We start from the raw sequence: 26,441 nt of genomic DNA, 5'->3' as shown, positions 1-26,441 counted from the left end.
CTTAAGGGATCTACAAAGGACATCCAGCCAATGGCTGAGTGTAAATCATCCCCCAACTTCTTCTACAGTCAGTCCTTTGAATCTATCCGATAAATTATTTGTGCTATAATCAGGAAGGCCCTTGAAGCCTCTTAATCTTCTTTCGGTATTGACATCCCTTCCGTTTTCCTTATTTTTTTTCTTTAGCCAGGCATTGTGCCCCTCCCCTGTAGGGTTGGGGTATTCTCAGTCAGAACTTTAACCTTGCTCCTTAAAACCCTAAATCTAAGTCCCCCGACTTCAGACTCCTCTACTGACAAGTATGGCTGCTCATTCTCTGAACCAAATATTTTTCTTCTTACGGGCGTTCTTACTACCACCTCGATGGCGTGTGCGTGGGGTTAACAATGCATTCCTTTCTAACCCATCCCCCGTCAATCTCTCATCAGGGGGGCCTAGGGCCGGGTCCTCGACAATATGTTATATGTCACGATTATGACAATATTTTTCCATTTAGAAAATAAAAGACATAAAAATGAAAGAAAACTTATAACGTTGAACTTCTATGTGCTACTTTTCCTACTTTTACAAGTAATATAGATTATAATTACCACTCAAGCTTGATTATAGTTGTTCTGCGTTGCTCTTTCTTCAACAGCCCGTAGATATCTTGTTAAGAAAAATTCTAAGAGGCTTTTCTAACGTCTAAAAGCTCACTCCTTATATATCCTGAAACTTGTATAGAAGTGTACTTATTTTGGTAAGACATTCATCCCGAAATATCCCCATTATACCGAGTGAGAAAACACTAGCTCTTATGCTACTTTTTTAATGAGCCTATTCATCACTGTTATCTGCCTCACTGTCATAGTCTCTCCTGGACTCTCTCCATATTTTGACTTCATACAAGCCAGCAGTAAGTGACTTCCACCATCTCAATACATTCTTCAGGTGCTCTTTCTTGTGTCGCCTTAAGGGATCTACAAAGGACATCCAACTAATAGCCAAGTGTAATTCATCACCCAACTCCTCTACAGTCCTTTGAATCTATCCGACAAATTGTCAGTGCTATAATCAGGGAGGCCCTTAAAGCCTCTTAATCTTCTTTCGGTATTAACAACCCTCCCTTTTTCCTTATCTTTCCTACATTTTTCCATCTCCTCATACTCTTTTATTTCCCAATCATCCATATTGTTTTCCTCATCTTTTTGCTTTAACCAGGCCTTATGCTCCTCCCCTGTAGGAGCAAGCCCACACTTCTCAACCAAGAATGTTATTATATTTACCGTTTCTTTGAAAGCCAGACCCCCTGGGTCACTCGTTCAGCATGTTCAGTCTCCTCCAAGGTCATGCTGGAACACATTCTATGCATGGCCTCAGTCAGACCTCTAGCCTTGCTCTCTAGTACTCTGAATCTAAGTCCTCCGACTTCAGACTCCTCTGCTGACAAGTAGGGCTGCTCATTAGCTCTGAACCACATATTTTTCCTCTTACGGGCGTTCTTACTACCACCTCAATGGCGTGTGCGAGGGGTTAACAATGCATTCCTTCCCAACCCATCTTCTGTCAATCAGGCGGGCCTTGGGCCGGGTCCGCAACACATTCACATTCTCACATTAAAAATAAACTTTTAATTTGATTTGAACTCAATGAACTGTATTTTGTTCTGCTTTGAACTGGGCTGAAAGTGAAAATTTTCTCAAATGTAAATTGCAAAAACTGAAATCTCTCATTTTGTTTTTGAATGGTTCAATGTATGCAATCTATGCACTGTGTCTATTGAATGATTTGTTTTGAGTGGTTCAATCTATGCACTGCTTCTATTCTGCAATATATTCTGATATATATAAATGCCAAACTTTCAATGCACTAATAGCGGCCTGGGCCCTTCCACTTTGCTCATAGGCCCCGCCCAGTTTCTGTACATTTGTTCTTTGTTAAAAAAAATAAAATTAAAATGTAGCGGGGCACGATGGAAGACAGCACAGAAAAATGTAGCTGTTAAAGCTACAATAGGTAATTTCAGACTCTTGTAAGATGGAAATTATTAACATCTGGCATTATCACTCAGGGCTGGTCAGCTTGCTGGCTTCCTCTGGTATTGTGAAATATGTGGCTGTAAAGTAATTTAACCCAGGAGCATGTATCATTAACCCCCCCCCTTATCTCCACACCCATACGGGCAGGAGCCTGTGGGGGAAGACTCAGGCCTCCAGCCGTAACACTGGTTACGACGGGGCAACATCCTTTATGGCACGGGAAGGTTTCAGAGGGCACGGCCTGTTGGGCCCATTATTCCCTTCAACCCCCCTTTCTTACTCCCTCCCTCTCAGATCTCCCTCTTTACTCAGTCACTAAATGATGTGTACAGCACTGGATGTTTCATGACAAAGTCAGTTTAGATAATATTCATGTTTGGTATTATTCTGATTGTTTCAGTGCGACTGGTGCAATGGTTTCATTTCTGCAACAGCAAACCCTGGACATCATAACCAACCAGGAACCAGGGAGAAACTGTGTGGAGCTCTGCCCCAGTGAAAGCCATGTGCCTTAACCCCCCTGCGTTTCCTGGGGAGGCGTGGCTCCAAATTCCAGATGGGTGACCCATTTTTAGGGTTAACATCAAAGGCCAGATTTTGGATTTAAGGACAGTAAACTAAGCAATCTGGGAGGATGCAATCAGTCTCTCCCGTGCACACTGTGCACGTAATTTCTATGTACAGGGTGTCTGTAGCCTGACTCCCGTATGTAGCTTTTATTACCAGGTATGACTTTTAAGACTCTGTAATTTGGTTTCCTTTCTAATGTTTTTATATTGTATTTGGAACTAGTGTGTAATTACGTATGTAACCTGCCTGGTAAAATAAATTGTTAAAACTTGATCTGTTTGTGTCATGGTGGGAGGTTATTCCCACTGTGACCACCAGAGGGCCTGAGATCATTGGCTCCACCTGTTCCTCGTTGAGCCAGGGGAATTACCTCCCTTAAGGGTATTTAAGACCGGCACTGACTATCCTTCAGTGCTTTGGTGTTCAACCGTTCGCGATTGCACTAAGCCGGTAACGCACAGGTAGACTCTGCCACTGAGAGTCAGGTATCGTGCTAGTGTATGGTCTCTAGTGTCTATAACTAGAGAGTAATTTAGAGAAGGTAAGGAAGGTGTTCAGCTGGCGTTTCTTTCGCTGACATCTTCCTCAAGGATTTTGTTTCTTTTGGGCTCGTGTGAGCCGGTGGTTGGAGGACGTTGTCCTCTGGTATGTATTTTGGTTTGTGTTTTGGTCCCGAGCTGCGACTCGAGGTTTTATTTTCTTGCCTAGTTTATCGCTAGGTTGTATTTTTATTTTCTCTCCTCGGTCTGTGACCGTCGGTGCATAATTGTTTGGCACTGCTTTTGGTTGGGTCATTCGCCCTGTTTTTTACGGGTAGTTTTATTTTCGCTTAGCCGTTTTTGGCTTCTTTTCTGTTTCCTTAAAAAATTATCAACAAGGAGAAAATCCTTCTAGTGTCTGCGTATCCCTCATTTCCTGTTACCCCGGGTATTTAGTGACGAGCACGCCCGCATGTTCGTTTAGGAGGGTTTCACCCTCGGTCGCTTCTGGCTCTCCGCCCAGCCCCTCCGTCACAGTTTGGTTTTCCTTACTGACACTTAATGTTATACAGGGAATTCTTGGTTTACCCCCTCAAACTGGTCTAGGGAGGATGATTATTTCCACTTACTGTATCACGGCGTATAGCACCCGTAGACCTATGATGGTAAATCCCTTGCCTCCGCATGGTAGTTCATTCGAGCACAGCCGTAGCTAGGTTGGTCTGCTTGGGTCCCTAGGCTGTAAACAGATATACCCGAGAGTAGCTAGTCCTGCGACCTCTGTAATGACTACAGATATCTAGTCAGTTTGTGAGACATGCACATAACACGCGATGTCACTTGCGGTGGTACCAGCAGAGGATTGTTCAGCGAGTTCTTCTCAGTACAGGATTCCTATAGTGATCAAGTCAAAACTATAAATAAGACATCCACCAAATGTGGACAACTAATTTAAATTATTATTCTAATGGAGTCAGATAAACGAAGGTGAATGTATTGGTCCTATTGTGGAGATTCTTGGTCAGCCCGGACCAGGAAAGAGCGGAAGGCAAAGTGGTACTACTGCCTTTGTATCATGGTTTATTTATTGGCTGATCTAGACTCTCCGCATAGGGGCCACTAATTTTTAACCCTATTAGTATTCTTTCAGCAACACCAGAAGGACAAGCACGCTGATACCTTCAGCCCTCGCTAAATTCCGTCGTTGGGTTAGCGTGGGGTTTTACACTCGGATCTTTAAGGATTTGGAGAGGATCTGCAAAGAGGAGTGGACCAAAATCCCTCCCAAGATCTGTGCAAACCTGGTGAAAAACTACAAGAAACGTCTGACCTCTGTGCTTGCGAACAAAGGTTTCTCCACCAAGTATTAAGTCCTATTGTTCTATGGATCAAATACTTATTTCATGTGAAAATATGATATTAAATTTATATGATGTTATTGTGGATTATTTTGTGATATTCTGTCTCTAAATTTTAAAATGTACCTATGATTAAAATTCTACACAGTTCCATTCTTTGTAAGTGGGCAAACCTACAAAATCAGCAAGGGATCAAATAATTATTGCTCCCACTGTATGTTAGATAATCATCACTCTGTTATATGTCACCATGATGACTATATTTTTCCATTTAGAAAACTGAATTCAAACTTTGTCAAATTAATTAATTTCTCCAGACACATTCACATTCTCACATTAAAAATAAACGTTTAATTTGATTTGTACTTATTTTGTTCACTGCCTTGAACTGGGCTCAAAGTGAGAACATGTTTTTAGACATTTTTGCAAATTTCAATTGTGAAAACTGAAATCTCTCATTTTGTTTTGAATGGTTTAATCTATGCAATCTATGCACTGTGTCTATTGAATGATTTGTTTTGATGGGTTCAATCTATGTACTTGGTATTGAGCAATGTATTCTGATATGTAGAAATGCCATATTTTCAATGCACGTGTAATCTGTCCATAAATTACTGTATTCTGCTGAATGAATAAAAATAAAGCAAGCCGTTAACAGTATATGAAATAAAATGACCTTTTTATTTTCCGTTGATGTCAAACTCATACGTACATGAATGGTGGAAGTGGGGTGCACTCTTGCGTGCATTCTGCCCAGGAAACATGCGGCATATGTATCAAACTGGTGCACGGGGCTAGAACAGAGTGAATGAGATCTTGGCCAGTCATCGCATGCTGTGCTTCTCTCCTTAATGCATTTAAGGGTGGATCACACAAAGGGCGGAGATATTATATGTGTGGTTGATTATGTATTCCGTTTAATTTACTGAAAAGTTCTTGCAATTCGGATAACGTCTTATCTCCTAAGCACCATGTCCCCTAACCGCCTGCCTGGCCCCCTCTGACAGACACAGATTACTGCTGCAGCCAACTTCAGTCTGATATCTCTGAGTTCGCCCCCGTGCACTAATGTCTAATTTTTTTTTTTAAAGCAGACACTGGAACATTGCCTGACCGTCAACGGTTGGGTCATTGTGAAACGCACTCTTTTTGGAGCATCAGTCTCATTTCATCTTCACACTTTGCTTTATTCTTTTGCGGAAAAGACATTGCAGCTGAACTGATTCCAGAAGAAATTTTACAGGTAAGTGAAGCTTAATTAAACATCTTCATATTACTGGCTAATATAAACGGCTTCAGAAAAGCACTATAGCACAGGACCGTGCAGGACTTTGAGCTGGGCATGGGAGGCAAATGAAACAAGGTCACCATTGGTGTTATTCACAGCTTATCATACATGCACAGAAAGTGCCCAGTGTTAAAGCAACGCTAAATGGCGGGGACTATGGATAAAAGTGTTGTAATTTGTATGTGGTGAAACCAAAATGTATAGAAAATAACTTGAAGCCAAAGCTGAGAATGTGCATTCAGTACAGTAAAAACTGCATATCTTTCACACCGAACGGTTTGAGATCTTTAGACAAAATGTAATATTAGACAAAGGGAATCTCAGTAAATATTTAAATGATTGTTTCATTGATTTAATGAAAAAGTCATTGCCCCCTTAAATTTAATTTAACCACCTTTAGCAGCAATAATTGTAACCAAGTACTCTCTATAATTTGATATCAGAGATTTCCCTCATGACGTATGAAATAAACTTCTGTATATCAACCTAGATTTGTGTCTAGTGTTAACTACATTGACCACATCTGCATTTATTTAATCTCAATGAACTCCTCACTCCCCATAGCTGCTGGATGGTTTGATCTTATTTCAGAATACTGAATTTTCTGTTTGTGGTTTGGCCTTATTCTTAATGTTGCATCTTCAGTGGCCCACCTACAGTCCTTACTCTGAATGCCCATCAAGACAACAGCAACATTTTCAATGTATTTGTCAATAGACCTGTTTACTTGCACTTGCTGAAGCTTTCGTCTCCTCATGATTGAAAGATAATCACAATTTGCAAGGACTCTACAGATTTCTGTACTTTTGTGATGCAACATGTCTTTTCTTGTTATTAGTCTGGTTTGGCACCATTGTTCAAAAACCAGGTGAGTTGTTCTAGATCACACCATCTGCAAAATTAATCTAGTCTCAACCCTTTCAGACATGCAAAGCCTTACTTTCGGTTTACTTTTCACGGAAGGGAATTACCTGGTTTCCTTTCCATCTCCAACCTCACATTTCTACATTTTGTACAAGGTGCTTTGACTCTTCTTGCTGTAACTGTGTGATGTTACAAAGGTTCAAAGAAGGGAAACCTGATTGATTCCATGTATAAAAGATAAAAGTAATGAGGACTTAAGATGATTAGTCTCTCTAAGCGAAGTAAAGGGAGAGATCGGGGTGATTTGATTGAGGCTTTTAAATTCATTAAAGGAATTTACAAAGTGAACTACAGGCGATTCTTCAGAGTGAGTTTGTTAAGCACAACAAGAGAGCAGAAGGCAAAGGATACATTTCTCACAGACATTACAAAGTATTTTTTCATATAGAGAGTGGTGACTGTGTGGAGTAGGATGCCAGGACATGTAGTGGAGGCAGAATCACTGGGGGGTTTTCAGGCTTGATAGTGTTAGATACTGTCTAGCTTTTAGGCAAACTAAGCTGTAGTTACACTTTAGTGTTTGGTAAAGGTGAGCATTGCTGGGCTGAATGGCCTGTTCTCATCATGGTGTTGTGTGGTGTTGTGTTGTGTTGTGTTGTGTTGTGTTACGTGTGCCCAGAGGGAGGCAGATGGAGTGCCCCAGATGCAGCAGAAAATGTGGGCAGAATGACAAGTTCTGCAGTGAATGTGGCTACGAACTGTGCTCTGCAAGGAAACCTGTCCCAGGTAAACCTATCATGCTAGTTAATAACCAGCCCCCCTAGCTTCATTTTCATGTCATTACTTAGCGAGCTATCATTCACCCAGCTTGCTAAACTAGTCAAAGCAGTAGCAATTTCAACTTAACAGTTTAGATGGCTGCCCTAATGGGTAAATTAGGTAACGTACTCACAAAGATAAAGGACAATGACAGTTATCTTCTAATTTATGTTTATTTTAAGCAGTATTTTGAGCAGTAATGCTCAATTGTGCTGAAAATATGCGAATGTCTTGTTTTTTCCATCATCAACTATAAAGGTTTTTTTTTTGTTTTTCTAATGTTTTATGCTTCAAATGAAGACAAGGTTATCATGACTGAACATTTATAGGATGTCCATAACATCTTCAGCTGACTGCTACAGCACTGGCTGTGTTTCACTGGCGGCTGTGACTATACAGTATATGGCTGTAGGAATCTGCCTACATTGTGTGCTGTTCTGTTTGCTTTTTGTCCCACTGTGTTAGACTCTGACCAACAGGAAAGATCTGAGCCCCCAGTCAGTGAGAGCCACACCCACCGTGATAACCACACCCACTATACTGGCCACACCCGCTCTGATATCCACCCCTACTGTGCTGACCACACCCACTCTGATTAACACACCCACTCTGATTAACACACCCGCTCTGATTAACACACCCACTCCAGCCAGCCTGGCACTGGAAGTGAAGTTGAGGCTGTTTATTTCAATCGCCCATGCATTAACCCGATCCCCAGACTGTGGTTCCGAGGTGATCAGGAGTGCTCGTATGCAGCACCAAGTCCCTCCCTCTGAGCAGCGGCCCGATTATGCAATACTCAGATCTGGCAGGACCGGGGAGTGGACCCCGGTCCTCGGTGTGTAACTGCAACAAATGAAAGTGTGATGCCCTGTGCCTGTCAGGCTTCAGAACAACAAACCCAATAGCGAGACAACAGAAGTTCAAGTTAAAGTCTTTATTAACTTTGAGGCAGAGTAGGCAAGCCAGGGTCGAGAACCAGCAAACAGGTGTAGTAGAGAATAAACAGTTCTTAAACAATACTCCAAGCAGGGGTCCGATAGCCAGTAAACAGATGCAACAAAAACAATAAGGTAGTCCAAACTGGGTGATAAACAGAATCGAAAACCAAAAACACAAACCATGAAATCAAAGATTTGTCCAAACACAGCGGGTCAAAGACGAAGAGAAGGGTAAACCAGGACTCAGAAATCGAAAACCAAACAGGTCCATACACAGATAATCAGACTGGAAAAAACACTGGAAAGTATTGCGGAAGCACATGACAATCTGTCAAATACTGCACAAAACAGACAGGTGTATATAGGGAGATAACGAGAGACAAGGATCCGGTGAGTACAACAATCAGGAAGTGGAACACAGGTGAAATTAATGATAGTAGGGAGGACAACCGAAAAATTTATTTCCGGAAATCAACATGAATATTATGATTATTATCTCAGTTTAACCTTAAATTAACGTGTGGTGGACAATAATTCTGCTTAGGTTGAATTTTAATGTGACAAAATGACTGTTTTTGTGGCTTTTAAGCGCTCATTTTACCAGCATTCCATCAATGTTAAATGCTGGACCCCGATGGCACCGAAAAACAGGCAGATTTCACTGCCATTCCATTCTTTACGTATATGGAGCTTGAAAATGGTGACACAACAATAGCTTTTGCTGGTTTACTTCACGCGCTCATACATGGCAGTTGGTGGCAGTTCGAACTGTCAAAAGTGTGACTGCAGCCAGGTCAATATTTTTGCTGGGTACTCGGTATGTCCTTATAAGCCCAAAGTCCCTGGTTACTTTTTCATAGTTTCAATGGATTTTGACAATAGACATGTCAGACTTCAATCATGTTAACGCTCTCGAGCGTGCGTCAAAGTTTAGGTGGCAAATAACAGTGCTGTATCCTTCTGACGTCATTTACATAGCTACTGTCCGAATCACTGATAGAAACAAGATGAATTAATGACGATTCAGAAAATTTATAACTTTTAAAGATTTAAATAAATCCTATGGTGGGACTTTTGCCATTTATGGATGGTACGACAGAAAATTCTGGTGCCGTCGAACTTAATCGAATGCTTTTATTTATATCGTTCGAATGACCAAGTGCCGTTAAAAAGCAAATTGTATGGCTTTGTGCTATTCGCGTATGCTAGCTACATCATGCTAACATCGTACAGGGACCAGTAAAGGCTTACAACACACTAGCACTTAGTTATTGTAAGTTTGATCACCTCTACTGTGAAGTGAAAAAGTGGACAAATTACGTTTTCTGTGAGAAATCTATTGGCGAGCTCACGTGCACACACAGCGGTCTACATTCTAAAGCTCCACTTTGCCCTCCCTAATGATAGGGAATTAACTGACAGACAGACTTCTGGAAGCACAGAGGCCAAGATTCTGAGGACTTAAAGATACAGAAAATGCAGATCATAACAGAGCCACTGTGATGCTTAGCTGAGCCACTAGTGCTTAGCCGTGCACCATCGCAGTGCTTTAAAGAAACTCCATCCATCCATCCATCTATTATCTTAAACCACTTATCCTAAACATGGTCGCAGGGGGGTTGGAGCCGATCATACATTGGGCGAACGGCAGGAATACACCCTGGACAGGTCGCCAGTCCATCGCAGGGCACACACACCATTCACTCACACACTCATACCCACAGGCAATTTAGACTCTCCAATCAGCCTAACCTGCATGTCTTTGGACTGTGGGAGGAAACCCACACGAACACGGGAAGGACATGCAAACTCCACAAAGAGAGGCCCCGGCCGACTGGGATTATGAACCCAGGACCTCCTTGCTGTGAGGTGGCAGTGCTACCCACTGCACCATCCATGCTGCCCTGCTTTAAAGAAACAGTTTTTTAAAATGACACATTTTACTTGGGGTGGATGTGAAGGGTCTGGGACCCTTCCTTGGACCTCATATTCCAGGGCGTATGACTGTGGTCTGTTTTTGAGCATCTCAGGTGCAGATTCTGAGAATCGGGAGGAGACCACAGACAACCAATCCAGTCTGGGCACAGAACCACCAGCACCAGAGAAGACATCCTCATGCCTGGCCCAGTCCCAACCCTCCTCTGCTGACCCAGCTAAGTCAAATGAAAAGAGATGTTCAGCAGATACTGAAAACATGGATGGCACCTCGAGTAAGGACACCAAAGACACTGTGTGCACTGTGTGCAAGGGTCAATAGCCAGCAAACAATTATAGCAGGGATAAGGCAGTTCATAAGCGAAAGTCCAGGCAAAGGGTCTCCAGCAAACAGATGTATTGAGGATAATCCAAAGAATAGTCGCGGTCACAGGCAATGGGTCGAAAACAAACAGGCTAATTAATCAGAAACACGATCCAGAAACAAAAGTCGATCAGTCGACAGTCAAGAAACTAACAGACAAAAATCAGGGTCATAATAGTATAGTGAGTTTCCATGTGACCTACCTAGTGACAGCCAGGGTCTATTGCTCTAGCAGCAGTGATTTTTAAGGCTGTAATGAACTTAAAGAATCCATTTCTGTGACCTCTTATTTAAGGTGTACGGTTAAGGCATCGGACTTTGGTTCAACACACCAGGAGTCCAGTCAGGCCTGTGCATGAGGGAGCAGCTCTGATGATGGGGGGAGGGACTCGGCAGGGAGGATCACTGCATACAAGTGTCCCTGAACACCTCAGAATCACGGCCCAGGGCTAGAGATGACTTGATGATGAACAGGGTACAATAACTGCCAGTAGCATCACTCAGGAGTATGAAACATTCAGTCTGCAAAGAACTTTAGTCATTTTTTGACGTGCAAGTGTATTTATGTGCTTTCTTATGATTTTATTACTGTACTACTGTGCATATGTACTAATGCAGCTTCCATCCCCAATGACAGGAACCAGTCTGGAGGAGCTGCTGAGTGACCTGGGACTGGAACACCACTTGAAGAACAAGCTGACTCTGAGCCAGGTGCTGGAGATTGATGGAGAGACTTTATCTGATGAAAGCATCCAGTCTCTGAAATCTCTGCCATGGTGTTTCCTGAGGAAGCTGATGATGGTGAATGTGTCGTTTCGTAGAATGAGCTGCTCCTCACAAAAGGACACAGAGCCCCAAAACCTGGATAGCTTACTGAGCACTGAGCACAATCCACAGGACCACAGTAACAGAGTCAACCCTCTGGACCTCATAACTGCTGTATTTCTGTGCTCAGATGGTTTTCTCCAGCAGGAGATGGTTTTGAAAATGTCCATGTGCCAGTTCTCTGTGCCTCTGCTGCTTCCTACATGTGATACCCAGCAGTGCACTTTCATGCTGTGGGCCATGAGGGATATTGTGAAAAAGTACAAGACACCCTCTTTGGATGACCAAAGAGGATTTGTGGAGGAGAGCATTGTTCTCTCTGACCTCCCCATGGTCTCTTTTGTGAGGCTGGGAAACAGCAGCATATCCAAGTCTCACATTCTGAACCAAGTCCTCAGCAACCCTCAGCAGTACCGGGACACCTTTGTTCACAAAAACATGGAGTGTGGTGACACCCCAAGGAGGATTTCCAATGGGCTGGTGGAAATCAGCTGGTATCTGCCCAGTGGGAACAAAAACACTGACATCTTCTCTGAGCCTCTGGCTATAGCTAACCTCCGTGGGGACCTCAGAGACTTTGAAACTCAGTACGATTTCCTCTGCCGCACATCGACTGCTATATTTGTGTTTTGCGATGACTTTAAGTTTGAACAAAGATTTCTGGACTCTAAGAAATTTAAGACTCATTGGATTTTGATCACCAATTCACAGAGCCAGAGCTTCAATGAGGATGACTTCAGGACATGTGTTTCTGAGACAAAACCCAGGAACATCATCAAAAAGCATCGGCGGATGAATGATGCAGAATTCAACAAAAAACTGTGTTCGGCTATCCGTGGAATTTTAAAGGAAAACATTAAAATGAGCATTGAAAGGATGTCTGATGTTGCCCTTGATTTAGGGATCCATGTTGATGAAGAATACATCCACTGTAAGAGGGGCAAGCAGAAGGCTGATGAAATCACAGGAGGAATATCTGACCTATCGAGCTTCAAGGAGAAAGAGCTGCCCTTGCAAGGGACTGCATGGAAACAGCTGGCCAAACTGGAGAAGGAACAGTGCAGGATGAAAAATGCTGGGGAGAAAAACATAGAAGTTTACAAGAATGAGCTTGCAGATCAGAGGCAGAAGCTCAGAGAACAGCAGAGGGCTCACAGCATCTCTGATTCTATGTCCCGTTTCATCTCCGCGATGTGCAATTCCACAGAGGAGCGCAAGTATTTCCTCAAGTGGATGAAGATCAATCTGGATAATCTGGCGCGCACACACCTTCCACCTCTTCGAGCAAAGTACAAGGAACAGAGTTCCTCAGAAAACAAGGAGCTCATTGCTAAGTTGGACAGGGAGATCTCCAGCTGCTCCTTGGGGACGGAGCACTTCTTGAGGGAAATAGGTCAGCTGTACGAGTCGGCCTATTCTCTCCCCGAAGCCCTCACCCCAGAGATTAAGCGCCTGCCACGTCTCTGTGCAGAGCTGCTACAGGAGGGCTTTCCTCTTGAGCTGGTGGATGGAGACTCAAGCAATGTTCCTCTGGAGTGGATGACACAGGTTCTGAAAGAACTCCATGATCTAACAAAGAATACATGTAAGATCAGGGTGATCTCTGTTCTGGGGGTACAGAGCACTGGGAAGTCCACCCTCCTGAACACCATGTTTGGGGTCCAGTTTGCTGTCAGCAGTGGCAGGTGCACCAGAGGGGCCTTCATGCTCCTCATCAGAGTGAAAGAGGATTATAAAGTGCGGCTTGGGTGTGATTGCATCATGATTATTGACAGTGAAGGTTTGAAGGCACCACAGTTGGCACAGCTGGATGACAGTTATGAGCATGATAATGAACTGGCCACTCTGGTGGTGGGGCTGAGTGACATCACAGTCATCAACATCGCCATGGAGAATTCCACGGAAATGAACGATATCCTGCAGATTGTGGTGCACGCCTTCCTGCGCATGAAAGAAGTTGGGAGAAAACCCTGCTGTCAGTTTGTGCACCAGAATGTGCCAGACATCTCTGCCCATGACAGTAACATGAGAGACAGGAAGCTTCTGCTGGAGAAGCTGAATGAGATGACCCAAGCAGCAGCTAAGATGGAAAAGAAGGGAAACAACTACACATTTACTGATGTCATGGAGTATGATCCAGAGAAAAACACCTGGTACATCCCTGGGCTCTGGAATGGGAACCCTCCCATGGCACCTGTCAATGTTGGCTACAGTGAGTCTGTGGATCTTTTCAAGAGGAGTGTGGTTGAGAAGTTTCTGGAACAAAAATCTGGAAACAGCTCAGCACACACAATCATTGAGTTCCTTGAATGGACCAAGAGCTTATGGAAAGCAGTGAAGTATGAGAACTTCATCTTCAGTTTCCGCAACAGCCTTGTGGCTGAAGCTTATGCTCAGCTTTGCACTGAGTTCAACCAATGGGATTGGGCCTTCAGGAAGAACATGTACTCCTGGCTAATGGAAGCTGAGACAAAGGTGTCAAACTTTGGCACAGAAGCAGAAATTAATAATTTGGATGAGTTACTGATCCACCTCACAAATGAGGCCTTTTTTGAACTGACTAAAGGGGAAACACTCATTTTGGCCAATCTCACTGAATTCTACAAGAGGCAAGAGGGACATGTTCACTTGGTAGTGAAATACAAGGAAGACTTGAACAACACAGCCAAAACCGTCAGGAGGGAGACAGAGAACTCGGTGAAAAACAAGCTTGAGGCAGCGGTGGAGATCAGAAAGGGTATGTTCAGGTTAGAGAGCATCAAGAACAATCAAATGGCCACAATGGAGAAAAAGGTGCAGGGGCTGATTGAGAAATGCAGGAAAAGTAAAGAACTGTCAGATCAACAGCTGGAGGATGAATTTAAGAAGATGTGGGATGAGACTGTAGCAGAGCTGCACTTCCCTGGCATGGAAGAACGAGACATTGTGCAAGACATCTCCCACCAGCTGCAGGTTAACTTAGAGATGAAAGGCAGCTCAGTACGTGAAAAACTGTCAAAAGTGGGCAACTTGTCTGAATATGGAAGAAAGCCACTCAAAGTGAAAAGTAAACATTTGGGATCAAAACAATGGTTTTGGAATGTATCCTCAGGAAAGGAGCTGACGGAGTTCCAGCAGGTAGTTGATCACATCATTGAGCAGAGCAAGCAGTTTGTCGATGAGAAAGTGAGAACAAGATCTGATTACCATAAAACATACACAATAGAGTTGCTTTGCAAGGTAGATGAAATCCTGGACAGGCACAGGAATCTGGAAACAACTGCTGAATTTCAGGCCAAGCTGAAGATCCACATCTGTGGACATGCAGCACGGGAGTTTCAAAAAATGCATCTGGCTTTCATCCATGCAAATGATCCTCATCGCTGTCTGGAACAGTTCAAGCAACAGTACGACACAGACTTTAAGGACCTGTTCAACAAAAGAGACCAGTGTCAGAAGAAAGCCAATGATTTCATTGTTAACTGTCTTCAACCTGCGGTGAAGGAATACATCACCAAATCTCTGGGCCCTGACCTTGTGGATGACATGTTGACAGGACAGAAAGCCATTGCTTTCAGCACTCGAACCTTCTTCCAGTTCTCAATCCTTGAGCAGCTGCTTAAGGGTGATAACTTTCAGGACTTTGTGAGATACATAAAAAATTACGAGACCTTTGTACAGGACTGGATATTGAAGCTGATGGTGAAGCAGTTCTCGGAGGAAGATAGCCTCAGGAACATTGAGATGAATCGCCTGAAGGTGATGGTTAGCAGAATAAAAAAAGCCATTGAGAATGCACAGAAGAAGGCAGCTGAACAGGCAGCAAGAAGGGGTGAGGAGGCCCAGAACATTCAGCAGTTCATTCAGGATATCTGTCGTGACCTAGCGAAGGAGCTTATCATCCCCAAAGACCCCCTCAGCGCAGTCCTGGCCTTAAACTCTGCCAAGCCAGAAGATTTTTCCGGGTGGCTGGAGGTGCTCGTGGATGAAATGGTGCAGGCTATTACCGCAGAGTTTCAGAAAGGTGGGGATGTGAGGGCCAGGCTGACCTCACTGCCCTTTCAGCCACAGAAGGAGCTGTTTAACAGGGTGCTTGGCTGTGGGAAGCAGTGTCCCTTCTGCATGACCCCCTGTGAAGCTGGTGGCAAGAGCCACACAGAGCACTTTGCTTCCATTCACCGTCCTCAGGGCATTGCAGGATGGAGGAATCATGTATCGCAGATATTAGTGAGCAATATCTGCTCCACTGATGTTGCCAGTGAGGGATGCTTCAGGTTGACTGGAACAGAGGCGAAATACCATCCATACAAGGACTATTGGAACATTTACCCTGACTGGCTCATCCAGCCTGACACCAGCATCCAGGCCTCAGACTACTGGAAGTACATCTTCAGCAAGTTTAACAAGCAGTTTGCAGAGGAATATAAAGCCAAGCCTGCTGATATTCCCCCCCAATGGAGATATATAACCCAGGAACAAGCCACGGAAAGTCATCATTTTCAAAGGGGACAGTTCAATCATCACTGATGTTTGGGAAGAGTGAGAATTCCTGATCACTGACGCAGACACTGCTGAATTCCTGCAGCCTCCCCTGGGTCCTCTCTGGTTTTATGAGAGATAATACCATCAGCAGCTCATTGTACTCATAAAATCATATTCATACTACAAAGTGTTATTGCCTCTGTCATTACCTGTGCAGCACTTATCTGTACAAATCCTGCCTGTGAATCATCATGGCTGATCTCTGTCCATTGTTCCATTCAATTGGATGGTAAATAGCCTGTGATATTTTAACAGTTTAACAGACATAATTTCATATATTCACCTCCATATTAAAGAAGATATGGAAATATGTGTTCAAATATATAAAAATTATGTGTTAATCATTCTTATAATATAATTATAATTAATCTTATAATAAAAGCATATGATCTTCATGTGTCATTGGCAATCATCAGCTCTATATCTTTGCTTGCTTAGGTGTTTGAAGTTTATAATTTACTGCCTTGTTGATCTCATATGTGTGATACTCATCACTATATGTTATATGTCACTATTATGACAATACTTTTCCATTTAGAAAACTGAATTGAAACTTTGTTTTGCATCTTTGTAAAACTAATGAATTTCTCCAGACACATTCACATTCTCACATTAAAATAAACTTTTCATTTGATTTGACCTTCATGAACTGTATTTTGTTTACTACCTTGAACTGGGCTCAAAGCGAAATTTTTGTGAAATGTCAATTGCAAAAACTGAAATGTCTCATTTTGTTTTTGAATGGTTCAATGTATGCAATCTATGCACTGTGTCTATTAAATGATTTGTTTTGAGTGGTTCAATCTATGCACTGTGTCTATTCTGCAATATATTCTGATATATATATATAAATGCCATACTTTCAATGCACCAATGGAGGTTTTGCTCATAGGCCCCGCCCAGTTTCTGTACATTTGATCTTTGTTAAAAAAAGAAAAGAAAAAGAAAATAATACATTTGGCACGTAGTTCCGATGGAAGACGGCAACTCACACAGAAGAGTTTAGCTGTTCAAGTGTGTTTGTTGTGTGTTGTGTGTTGTGTTAGGGTGCTAAACAACACTATTTATATTTTTTGTCTTGAAGTTTAACTGACCAACTATATTATGAGCATGCAACTTATTTGGCTATGTAACTAGCTGGCTATATTACTAAGATATGATAGTCTACCACAAACTGTAACTTAAGATTTGAGACAAATAAAGGTTTTAGCTAAACACGCATTGATTGAAGATGTAAAGAGATAAAAGAACGTCCAGCTGCCCAAACTGCTCTCCAGATAAGCGATCACTGAAACTCTGTATAATATTGCTTATTTCCAGCTTGGCATTAGGGAGTTGGGTGGAGGAGAGGTCTGGTCTGGGAGACAGGACTTGGTCAATTACTCCTAAACAATCATGTGGTTCTCCGTCATCTGCTGTGTGGAGAAGAGTAGCCGGGTTTAACCTCCTAAGACCCGTACTCTTTTTTGGTATGCATTTTTAATTTCTCTTTGCTATTTGGGCTTATTGGGACCTGATAAGTATAAAAACTAAGCATCATCTTTTGACATGATGTAGTTTTTGAGAAAAATGATGTCCACATATGTGGACTCTCGGTCTTAAGAATGAAGTATTATGGTTGTACAGCCCAAAATGTGGAGTCCACGCATGTGTACGCCAGGTCTTAGGAGGTTAATACAGTGCATCGTTTGATTGGTAACATTTGGTAGTGATAGCAAAACATGTTGGTAGTGCAGCACTTTTGCTGGTGAGAAGTGAGCTGTCTTTAGTTTCAACAGGATGTTGAGACACTGCATGGGGCAGCCAGAGCAGCGGATGCCATAACTGCAGAAGCAGCAGCTGTCACTGCTCTCAGGCAAGGTGCAGAGCAAATTTAATGGGAGGCCATTCGGCTAACTGCCGTTTGAGTATTCAATCTATGCTTGATGATATGAGTTTCCCATCAACGACCAACACACAAGCCCCAACGCAGCTCCAATCTCAAAACGTGTGTGTAAAGTCTCTTTCTGTCTCTCTACCCCCCTCTCTTTCTTTCTCTTTCTCTTTCTCTTCCTCTCTCTATTTCTCACTTCCTCACACATACACACGCGTCATTACAGCATTGGTGAAATGAAAAAGGCTATAGACTACACAGGCCTTCTCTCTTACCGAATAAATTCAGACATACCCCAAAATCATTCAATATTTTGCATACTAATAAAGAAGGCCAGGGCTGGTATCAAAGTAAATTAATAACCACAAGGCTTACCGTTTAAAAGAGTTGCAGGCGGCTAAACACATCCAGTGTTCGGGTGGAGTTAGTAAAATGCTGAGAGCAAGAACAAAATCATGACACTGTATTCAAGCTAGTCTCGGTGTAGCCATTTTCTTATGTCAATTTTCTTGATCTTTAAGTGTAGTCTGATAATCATGTGACCGACAAGGGTGTGTTCTTATTTTTATTTTTATTTTATACTGCCAAGGTGGAAGTCCCCTTGCTACAGCATCCAAGCGTTTGAATAATGTGTGATAGCTTTCCAACTGTCAGTGTAAATGCTTTTTCCATGTCAGGTAGCCCCAACATAGGGGCCTGCTGTAACTCTCTTTTTATTTTCTTGAAGGAGCATTCAGCTTCCTCTGTCCAAACCACAGTCTGGTTATGGCCATGTGACATGTTTCATAGGGGTTAAGTTAGTTCAGCATAGTCTGGGATCCACTGCCTACAGAAGCCAATCATTCCTAGAATAGACATGACTTGCTTTTTAGTTATGGGTTTAGGTGTTTGAGCAATTGCTTGCACTCTCTCATTACCTAATGTTTTCCCTTTTGCAGAGACATTATGACCCAGGTATTTAACTGTAGATTGTGCCAGCTGGACTGTGTTTGGTTTTACTTTGTTCCCTGTCTCCGCAAAGTATGTTAATAGTCAAACTGCTTTGCATGTTTCTCGTTCTGGCGAACAGACGAACAAATCATCAATGTGTTAGATCCGCATGATTTTTCCTGTTCTAAATGTAATCACCTCTAGACACTCTCATAGCACTAATGAGAACACCACAGGTAATTCAGTATACCCCTGGGGCATTTGAGTCTATGTGTTTTGTACTTTTTAAGGAGAAATAGCTAAATTTGGCTGAAAAGTGAAAGTTTTCTAGCAACTACAATGTCCATCCATCCATCCATTATCTGAACCCGCTTATCCTGAACAGGGTCGCAGGGGGGCTGGAGCCTATCCCAGCATACATTGGGGGAAAGGCAGGAATACCCCCTAGGCAGGTCGCCAGTCCATCACCGGGCACACACTCCATTCACTCACACACTCATACCTATGGGCAATTTAGACTCTCCAATCAGCCTAACCTGAATGTCTTTGGACTGTGGGAGGAAACCGGAGTACCTGGAGGAAACCCACGCAGACACGGGGAGAATGTGTGCAGTTTGATTGCCAATGCGGTGGATTTTTTTGTGAGCCTCACCATCACTATGTCTCTTAACGCCTCTAAACATCTCCCTCTCATCACTGGGCGATGGTGAAGCTTTGGTGGCAAAAAACTTTTTATTAGTAGTTTATTCCATTTTCTCGTTTTTTTTTAGCTAGCTAAACTTTACTTTGGGCTTTCCATTCCACATAAAAATGATGCACTGGCCACGGATGCATGTGTAAAACCCCACACTAACCCTACGACGGAATTTAGCGAGGGCTGAAGGTATCAGCATGCTTGTCCTTCTGGTGTTGCTGAAAGAATACTAATAGGGTTAAAAATTAGTGGCCCCTATGCGGAGATTCTAGATCAGCCAATAAATTAACCACGATACAAAGGCAGTAGTACCACTCTGCCTTCCGCTCTTTACTGGTCCGGGCTGACCAGGAATCTACACAATAGGGCCAATACATTCACCTTGTTTTATCTGACTCCATTTGAATAATAATTTAGATTAGTTATCCACATTAGGTAGATTTCTTATTGATAATTTTGACTTGATCGCTATAGGAATCCTGTACTGAGATTTACTCATCTGAACAATCCTTTGCTGGTACCGCCGCATGTCACATCGCGCGTTATGTGCACGTCTCACGAACTGACTAGCTATCTGTAGTCATTACAGAGGTCGCAGGAATAGCTACTCTTGGGTATATCTGTTTACAGCCTAGGGACCCAAGCAGACCAACCTAGCTATGTTTTAACAATTTATTTTCCCAGGCAGGTTACATACGTAATTACAAACTAGTTCCAAATACAATATAAAAGCATTAGAAAGGAAACCAAATTACGGAGTCTTAAAAGTCATACCGGGTAATAAAAGCTACATACTGGAGTCTGGCTACAGACACCCTGTACCTACAAATTACGTGCACGGAGTGCACGGGAGAGACTGATTGCATCCTCCCAAATTGCTTAGTTTACTGTCCTTAAATCCAAAATCTGGCCTTTGATGTTAACCCTAAAAATGGGTCACCCATCTGGAATTTGGAGCCACGCCTCCCCAGGAAACGCAGGGGTTGAGGCACATGGCTTTCACTGGGGCAGAGCTCCACACAGTTTCTCCCTGGTTCCTGTTTGGTTATGATGTCCAAGGTTTGCTGTTGCAGAAATGAAACCATTGCACCAGTCGCACTGAAACAATCAGAATAATACCAAACATGAATATGATCTAAACTGACTTTGTCATGAAACATCCAGTGCTGTACACATCATTTAGTGACTGAGGAAGAGGGAGATCTGAGAGGGAGGGAGTAAGAAAGGGGGTCGAAGGGAATAATGGGCCTAACAGGCCGTGTCCTCTGAAACCTTCCCGCGCCGTAAAGGATGTTTCCCCTGTCGTAAAAAGTTTGACGGCTGGAGGCCTGAGTAAACCCTGGGACAAGAGAGCTTCTCAAGAAAACAGATGCCTGAGTCTTCCCCCACAGGCTCCTGCCCGTATGGGTGCAGAGACGGTGGGGGTTAATGGTGTATGCTCCTAGGGCTAAATTACTTTACAGCCACATATTGCCACAGTACCAGAGGAAGCCAGCAAGCTGACCAGCGCCCTGAGTGACAATGCCAGATTCTAATAATTTCCGTCTTACACTTGTTGGCTGAAAAAAAAAAAAAAAGTAAATTTTTTTGCCCAATAACAACATTTTTAAATATAAGAGGGCAATTGGAGCAGGACATTACAGGAATTACTCTTGCCCCGTGTCCAGCTTTTCCACATTGGTGACAGGCATCTGGTCCTGGGGGTAGATATAGTCTGGTCCTGGGGGTACATACGGTCTGGTCCCAGGGGTATGTACGGTCTGATCCTGGGGGTACGTACGGTCTGGTCCTGGAGGTACATACGGTCTGGTCCTGGGGGTACATATAGTCTGGTCCTGGGGGTACATATAGTCTGGTCCTGGGGGTACGTACGGTCTGATCCTAGGGGTACATATAGTCTGGTCCTGGGGGTACGTACGGTCTGGTCCTGGGGGTACATATGGTCTGGTCTTGGGGGTACGTACGGTCTGGTCCTGGGGGTACGTACGGTCTGGTCCTGGGGGTACATATGGTCTGGTCCTGGGGGTACGTACGGTCTGGTCCTGGGGGTACGTACGGTCTGATCCTGGGGGTACATATGGTCTGGTCCTGGGGGTACATATGGTCTGATCCTGGGGGTACATATGGTCTGGTCCTGGGGGTTTGTACAGGCGGAGTTGACTTCCTCCCTGGCCTCCATAACGTCTCTCTCTCCCCCTCCTGGCCTGTCCTTGGTGCAGTTGAAGTTCAGTCGACAGGGCGGCGGCTTTGGCTTGTTTTGATACCTTCTCTGGCCGGATCTTCGCCATGGACGGCGTGACTTGCAGCTTCTTCCAGATGGCTATGTTTTCATCCGATGATAGTGTGCATGGGACCTTCTCTAACGTCTGGCCTTGCGTTCATTTAAAACCTTCCCAATTCACCTTCTTCTTACCATTTTTTCTTTCTCTCTCTTTTAATTATTGGCATTGGCTTTGACTGAAACTACCTTTTTGTGGGAATCTCAGTTCTACCCAGATAACATCCTTCACCACTGGTTCACCATCCAACTTGTTTTACTAGTTTAATAATTCCAGCATTATATTCTGTTTGATACCCGTTGGGATCTGTTTTGTTTTCGACCACTGCCTCTTGTATTATCATCTTGTTCTGTTTCGACCCGGTTTGGATTTTCGGATCAACGTGTTTCTTTCTCAGTTGGCAAAACCTCTCACCCAATCGTATTTCAATTTCTGGTCTGAAAGAGGAAGTCTCACAGACATCTACCACTCCCTGGCAGCACACCACAGCAGTTTTGTACAATGCCATAATGTATCAGTTTATACGGACTTATAATTCTTAAAGCTTTTATAACTTAAAACAGGATTATAAAATGTACCCTCTACAGCATTCACTGTGAAGATCTTACCACTGGAGGAACCTGGTCCTTTTCCCACCAAAAGGCACAGGAAGTAAAGCCAAGAGGTGCCACACCTGCTCTTCCAAGAAAGACTGCAAAACCAAACCAAAAACATTGCCTGACAGTCAACTGTTGGGTCATTGTTAAAGGCACTCAGCTTGGAGCATCAGTTTCATTTCATCTTCACACTTTGCTTTATTTTTCACAGAAAAAACATTGCAGCTGAACTGATTACAGAAGAGATTTTATAGGTAAGTGAAGCTAAATTAAACATCTTCATATTAGTGGCTAATATAAACAGCTTCAGACAAGCACTATCGCACAGGACTGTGCAGGACATGGGAGGCAAATGAAACAAGGGCATCATTGGTGTTATTCACAACTTATCATACATGCACAGAAAATTCCCAGTGTTAATGCAACACTAACTAGAAAATACCTGAGCTGAGAATGTGCATTCAGTGCCGTAAAAACTCCCCCTTCCTGCTCTCCTCCATTACTGCATATCTTTCACACCGAATGGTTTCAGATCTTCAGACAAAATGTAATATTAAATGATTGATGATCTGAGTAAATATTTAAATGATTGTTTCATTGATTTAATGAACAAAGTTATCAAACAATGAAAAGTTGAATAAAACAGTAATTGCCCCCTTAAATTGAATAACAGGTCTCACAGCAATAATTGCAAAGCACTTTCTATAATTTGATATCAGAGATTGCCCTCACGATGTCTGAAATTAACTTCTATATATCAACCTAGATTTGTGTGTAGTGTTAACTACATTGACCACATCTGCATTTATTTCTAGTCTTTTTTTCATCATCTCAATGAACTGCTCACTTCCCTTAGCTGCAGTTTGGTTTGAGCTTATTTCAGAATACTGCATTTTCTGTTTGTGGTCCGGCCTTTGTTGTTTCTAGGAAACGACAAGTCCAAATCTCCAATTTGTCGAAAAACATCTTCATGAGGGAAAAGACACCACGGCAGCAAGCTGTTCTGGAAAATCAGATTTTATTTAGCATAAAGTGCATAAAGCCGGACCAAAAACATGGACCCGGACTGCCATTTTTACACCCATTTTATACACCGTTAAAACATCATTGTGGCCAATCACCCACACTGTTCTTATCTTAACTCCTCCTAAACCATCAGCTGACTTGGCAGCGCTACCTTCTCTGTTCTGAAACCATCGAGGCGAATCGCCCTATTGATTTCCAGAACAAAAAAGGATTTTATTACATACATCTTGCTTTGTAGGCTGTATTTTTCACTAAATGGAATCATTAACATAGGAATCATGTAAAACACAGTGCTATTCACTATATAGTGTTTTCCAGAACTTTCTACGACCTATAGATCGTTTTTGGTACTTTTTGCAGCATATTAATTATTTTACTCAATTTTAGATTACACATGGGTCACTTATGCGCTTCTAACACGAACTTATCAGCAGTAAATCATTGAACATATACAGACATACTAAACATTTGATTACTATTCTCTTCTAACATTAATAAGATTAATGTTCTTTGTTCATTTCATTGGATAACAAGCAGTGTACATGTGATATATTGATTATAAGCCACTTACATATAGATACACTTCTGGCATAAAACATTGAGAGTTCCGGAGAAATCAGCTGTACAGTCATATCTCGCTCTGCCCCCTGTCCTTGACAGTTCGAGACGCCTCCCCCCCCAGCTGGCTGCTTTTATTAAACTCCGGTTACATATGGCTCACTGTGTAATTCTAGCACAATTTAGCAGTTAATCAGTTTGAAACTATACAGGGTACATATCATACTTTAATATGGATATATTGATACACTTTTAGCATAAATCATCAAACGTTTTGGAGGAACCAGCCTGCTCATCAAGGTGGAGTCTGATTTTGACTTGTGATTGTTTATCATGCTTTTAGGTGGGAGATCCTTTGTTCTGTGAATTTTCCCATACACCTTATTCTTAATGTTGCATCTTCAGTGGCCCAGCTACAGTATTTACTCTAAAGGCCCATCGAGACAACAGCAACATTTTCAATGTATTTTTCAGTAGACCCGTTTACTTGCACTTGCTGAAGCTTTCATGTCCTCATGATTGAAGGATAATCACAATTTGCAAGGACTCTACAGATTTCTGTACTTTTGTGATGCAACATGTCTTTTCTTGTTATTAGTCTGGTTTGGCACCATTGTTCAAAAACCAGGTGAGTTGCTCTGGATCACACCGTCTGCTAAATTAATCTAGTCTCAACGCTTTCAGACATGCAAAGAATTATTTTCGGTTTACTTTTCTTGGAAGGGAATTACCTGGTTTCTTTTACATCTCCAACCTCACATTTCTACAGTTTGTACAAGGTGCTTTGACTCTTCTTGCTGTAACAGTGTGATGTTACAAAGGTTCAAAGAAGGGAAACCTGATTGATTCCATGTATAAGAGATAAAAGTAATGAGGACTAAGCTCAGTAAAGGGAGACTTCGGGGTGATTTGATTGAGGCTTTTAAATTCATTCAAGGAATTAGCAAAGTGATTCTTCAGGGTGAGTTTGTTTAGCACAACAAGAGAGCATAAATGGAAACTGGCAAAGGATAAATTTCTCACAGATACAAGTATTTTTTCACACAGAGAGTGGTGACTGTGTGGAGTAGCATGCCAGTGTTGAGGAAATATTTTTTGTCTCTTTTCCTCCTCGTCCCTTTTACGTAGGTGAAGTTGTTTTGGCAGCAATGATGTAGAAAAAATATTCAGACTCAGTAGTTGCTCATTATAAATCTTTAGTTAAAAATAAAACAGATTAATCCGGGGAGTCTGTGCGCTCCAGAAAACTTCCAGAGATCAGAGAATTCCAAAGTAACAGAAGGAAGTATCCTAGTCTTTATACATTATAGCTAACCAATCATTTGTCATAAATCATCACATTGTCTCTCTTAACCCGCCTTAATATTTTCTGTCACTCTATGAAAGCTCAGCTGTCTTAACCTTTCGCCTATATAATGATGCAGGCAAATTAAGCTGGTGATCACTAACTCAACTCTTTGCAAAGACCCACATCTCTTGGGCTGCATCACAGAGTCAAAACAGGCCGCATCCAATGCCATGGTTTGTAAACACCTGATTAAGTGTTCTCTGCACTTTCATTAAACAGACTGTACTTTGCAGCTCAATGTGTTTTAACAGACACACAGTTCTAATTGCTCAAGATGACTGACTTATTCATTTTAACATAATTAATAATAATTCTTCAAACAGTATGGCTTATCATTGTAGTACTAAACAGCATTTGAAATATAGTATAGAGATATATAGTAACATTTAGGAAAGGGTATTTTTGCACTTCATTCTGAAAGTATTTAAATCAAACTTCATCATTCCTGATTTTCAATAAGGGCATTTTGATCAAACTTCAACACCAGGACATGTAGTGGAGGCAGACGCGGGGGCGACATGGCTAAGGCAGTAAGAGCAGTCTTCTGGCAGTCGGAGGGTTTTTTTGCCTCTGTGCTTCTAGAAGTCAGTCTGTCAGTTAATTCCATTACATTACATTACATTAATGGCATTTGGCAGACGCTCTTATCCAGAGCGACGTACAACAAAGTGCATACCCATAACCAGGGATAAGTGCGCTGAAAGACCCTAGAGGGAAGTACAATTTCAACTGCTACCTGTACATTCCCTCTCATTTGTTTCACCTGTGTTCCACTTCCTGATTGTTGTACTCACCGGATTCTTGTTTCCTCTCTTTATCTCCCTATATACATGTAAAACCCCACAGCTAACCCAATGACGGAATTTAGCGGGGGCCGAAGGGGGTTTTGCGTGCTTGTCCTTCTGGCGTTGCTGGGAGAACATTAGTTGGGTTAATTATTATCCTCCGTACAAGAACAGAGCACAATTATGTTTAAGAATATACTGGGTCCGTTGCCATGGGTCGGATATGGATTGACCTGCCCCATATCCCGCTTATAGCTGGCCAGAAACGGATCAGTACAATTCTTAATATTCTCCGTTCTCAAACGGGGCCGTATTGTACGCTTAGTGGTTACTATAGTTTTACTCGTTTATCTGACTCCATTTAAAATAT

General features: G+C 42.5%; 1 protein-coding gene across 3 annotated transcripts; it reads left to right on the top strand.

Moving 5' to 3' along the window:
* Positions 1 to 5,528: 5,528 nt before the first annotated feature.
* LOC133142226 (up-regulator of cell proliferation-like) lies at positions 5,529 to 16,789 on the top strand. 3 transcript variants are annotated; one of them, XM_061263310.1, is made up of 4 exons: positions 5,529 to 5,668; positions 7,257 to 7,363; positions 10,368 to 10,547; positions 11,274 to 16,789. In XM_061263310.1, exons 2-4 carry the CDS (start codon positions 7,267 to 7,269, stop codon positions 15,965 to 15,967), a joined length of 4,971 nt encoding a protein of 1,656 aa, XP_061119294.1. In that variant the 5' UTR covers positions 5,529 to 5,668; positions 7,257 to 7,266; the 3' UTR covers positions 15,968 to 16,789. The 3 variants fall into 3 exon arrangements, with proteins under 3 accessions (XP_061119294.1, XP_061119296.1, XP_061119293.1); XM_061263312.1 differs by lacking the exons at positions 5,529 to 5,668; positions 7,257 to 7,363 and adding an exon at positions 10,932 to 11,111 and having other exon boundaries at positions 9,329 to 10,547; XM_061263309.1 differs by lacking the exons at positions 5,529 to 5,668; positions 7,257 to 7,363 and having other exon boundaries at positions 9,329 to 10,547.
* The last annotated feature ends 9,652 nt before the right edge of the window (positions 16,790 to 26,441 follow it).

This window comes from Conger conger, chromosome 12, assembly GCF_963514075.1.
Source record: "Conger conger chromosome 12, fConCon1.1, whole genome shotgun sequence".
Taxonomy (NCBI): Eukaryota; Metazoa; Chordata; class Actinopteri; order Anguilliformes; family Congridae; genus Conger; species Conger conger.
Note: the sequence above shows the minus strand (reverse complement) of the source record. Positions and strands in the feature narration are given on the sequence as shown.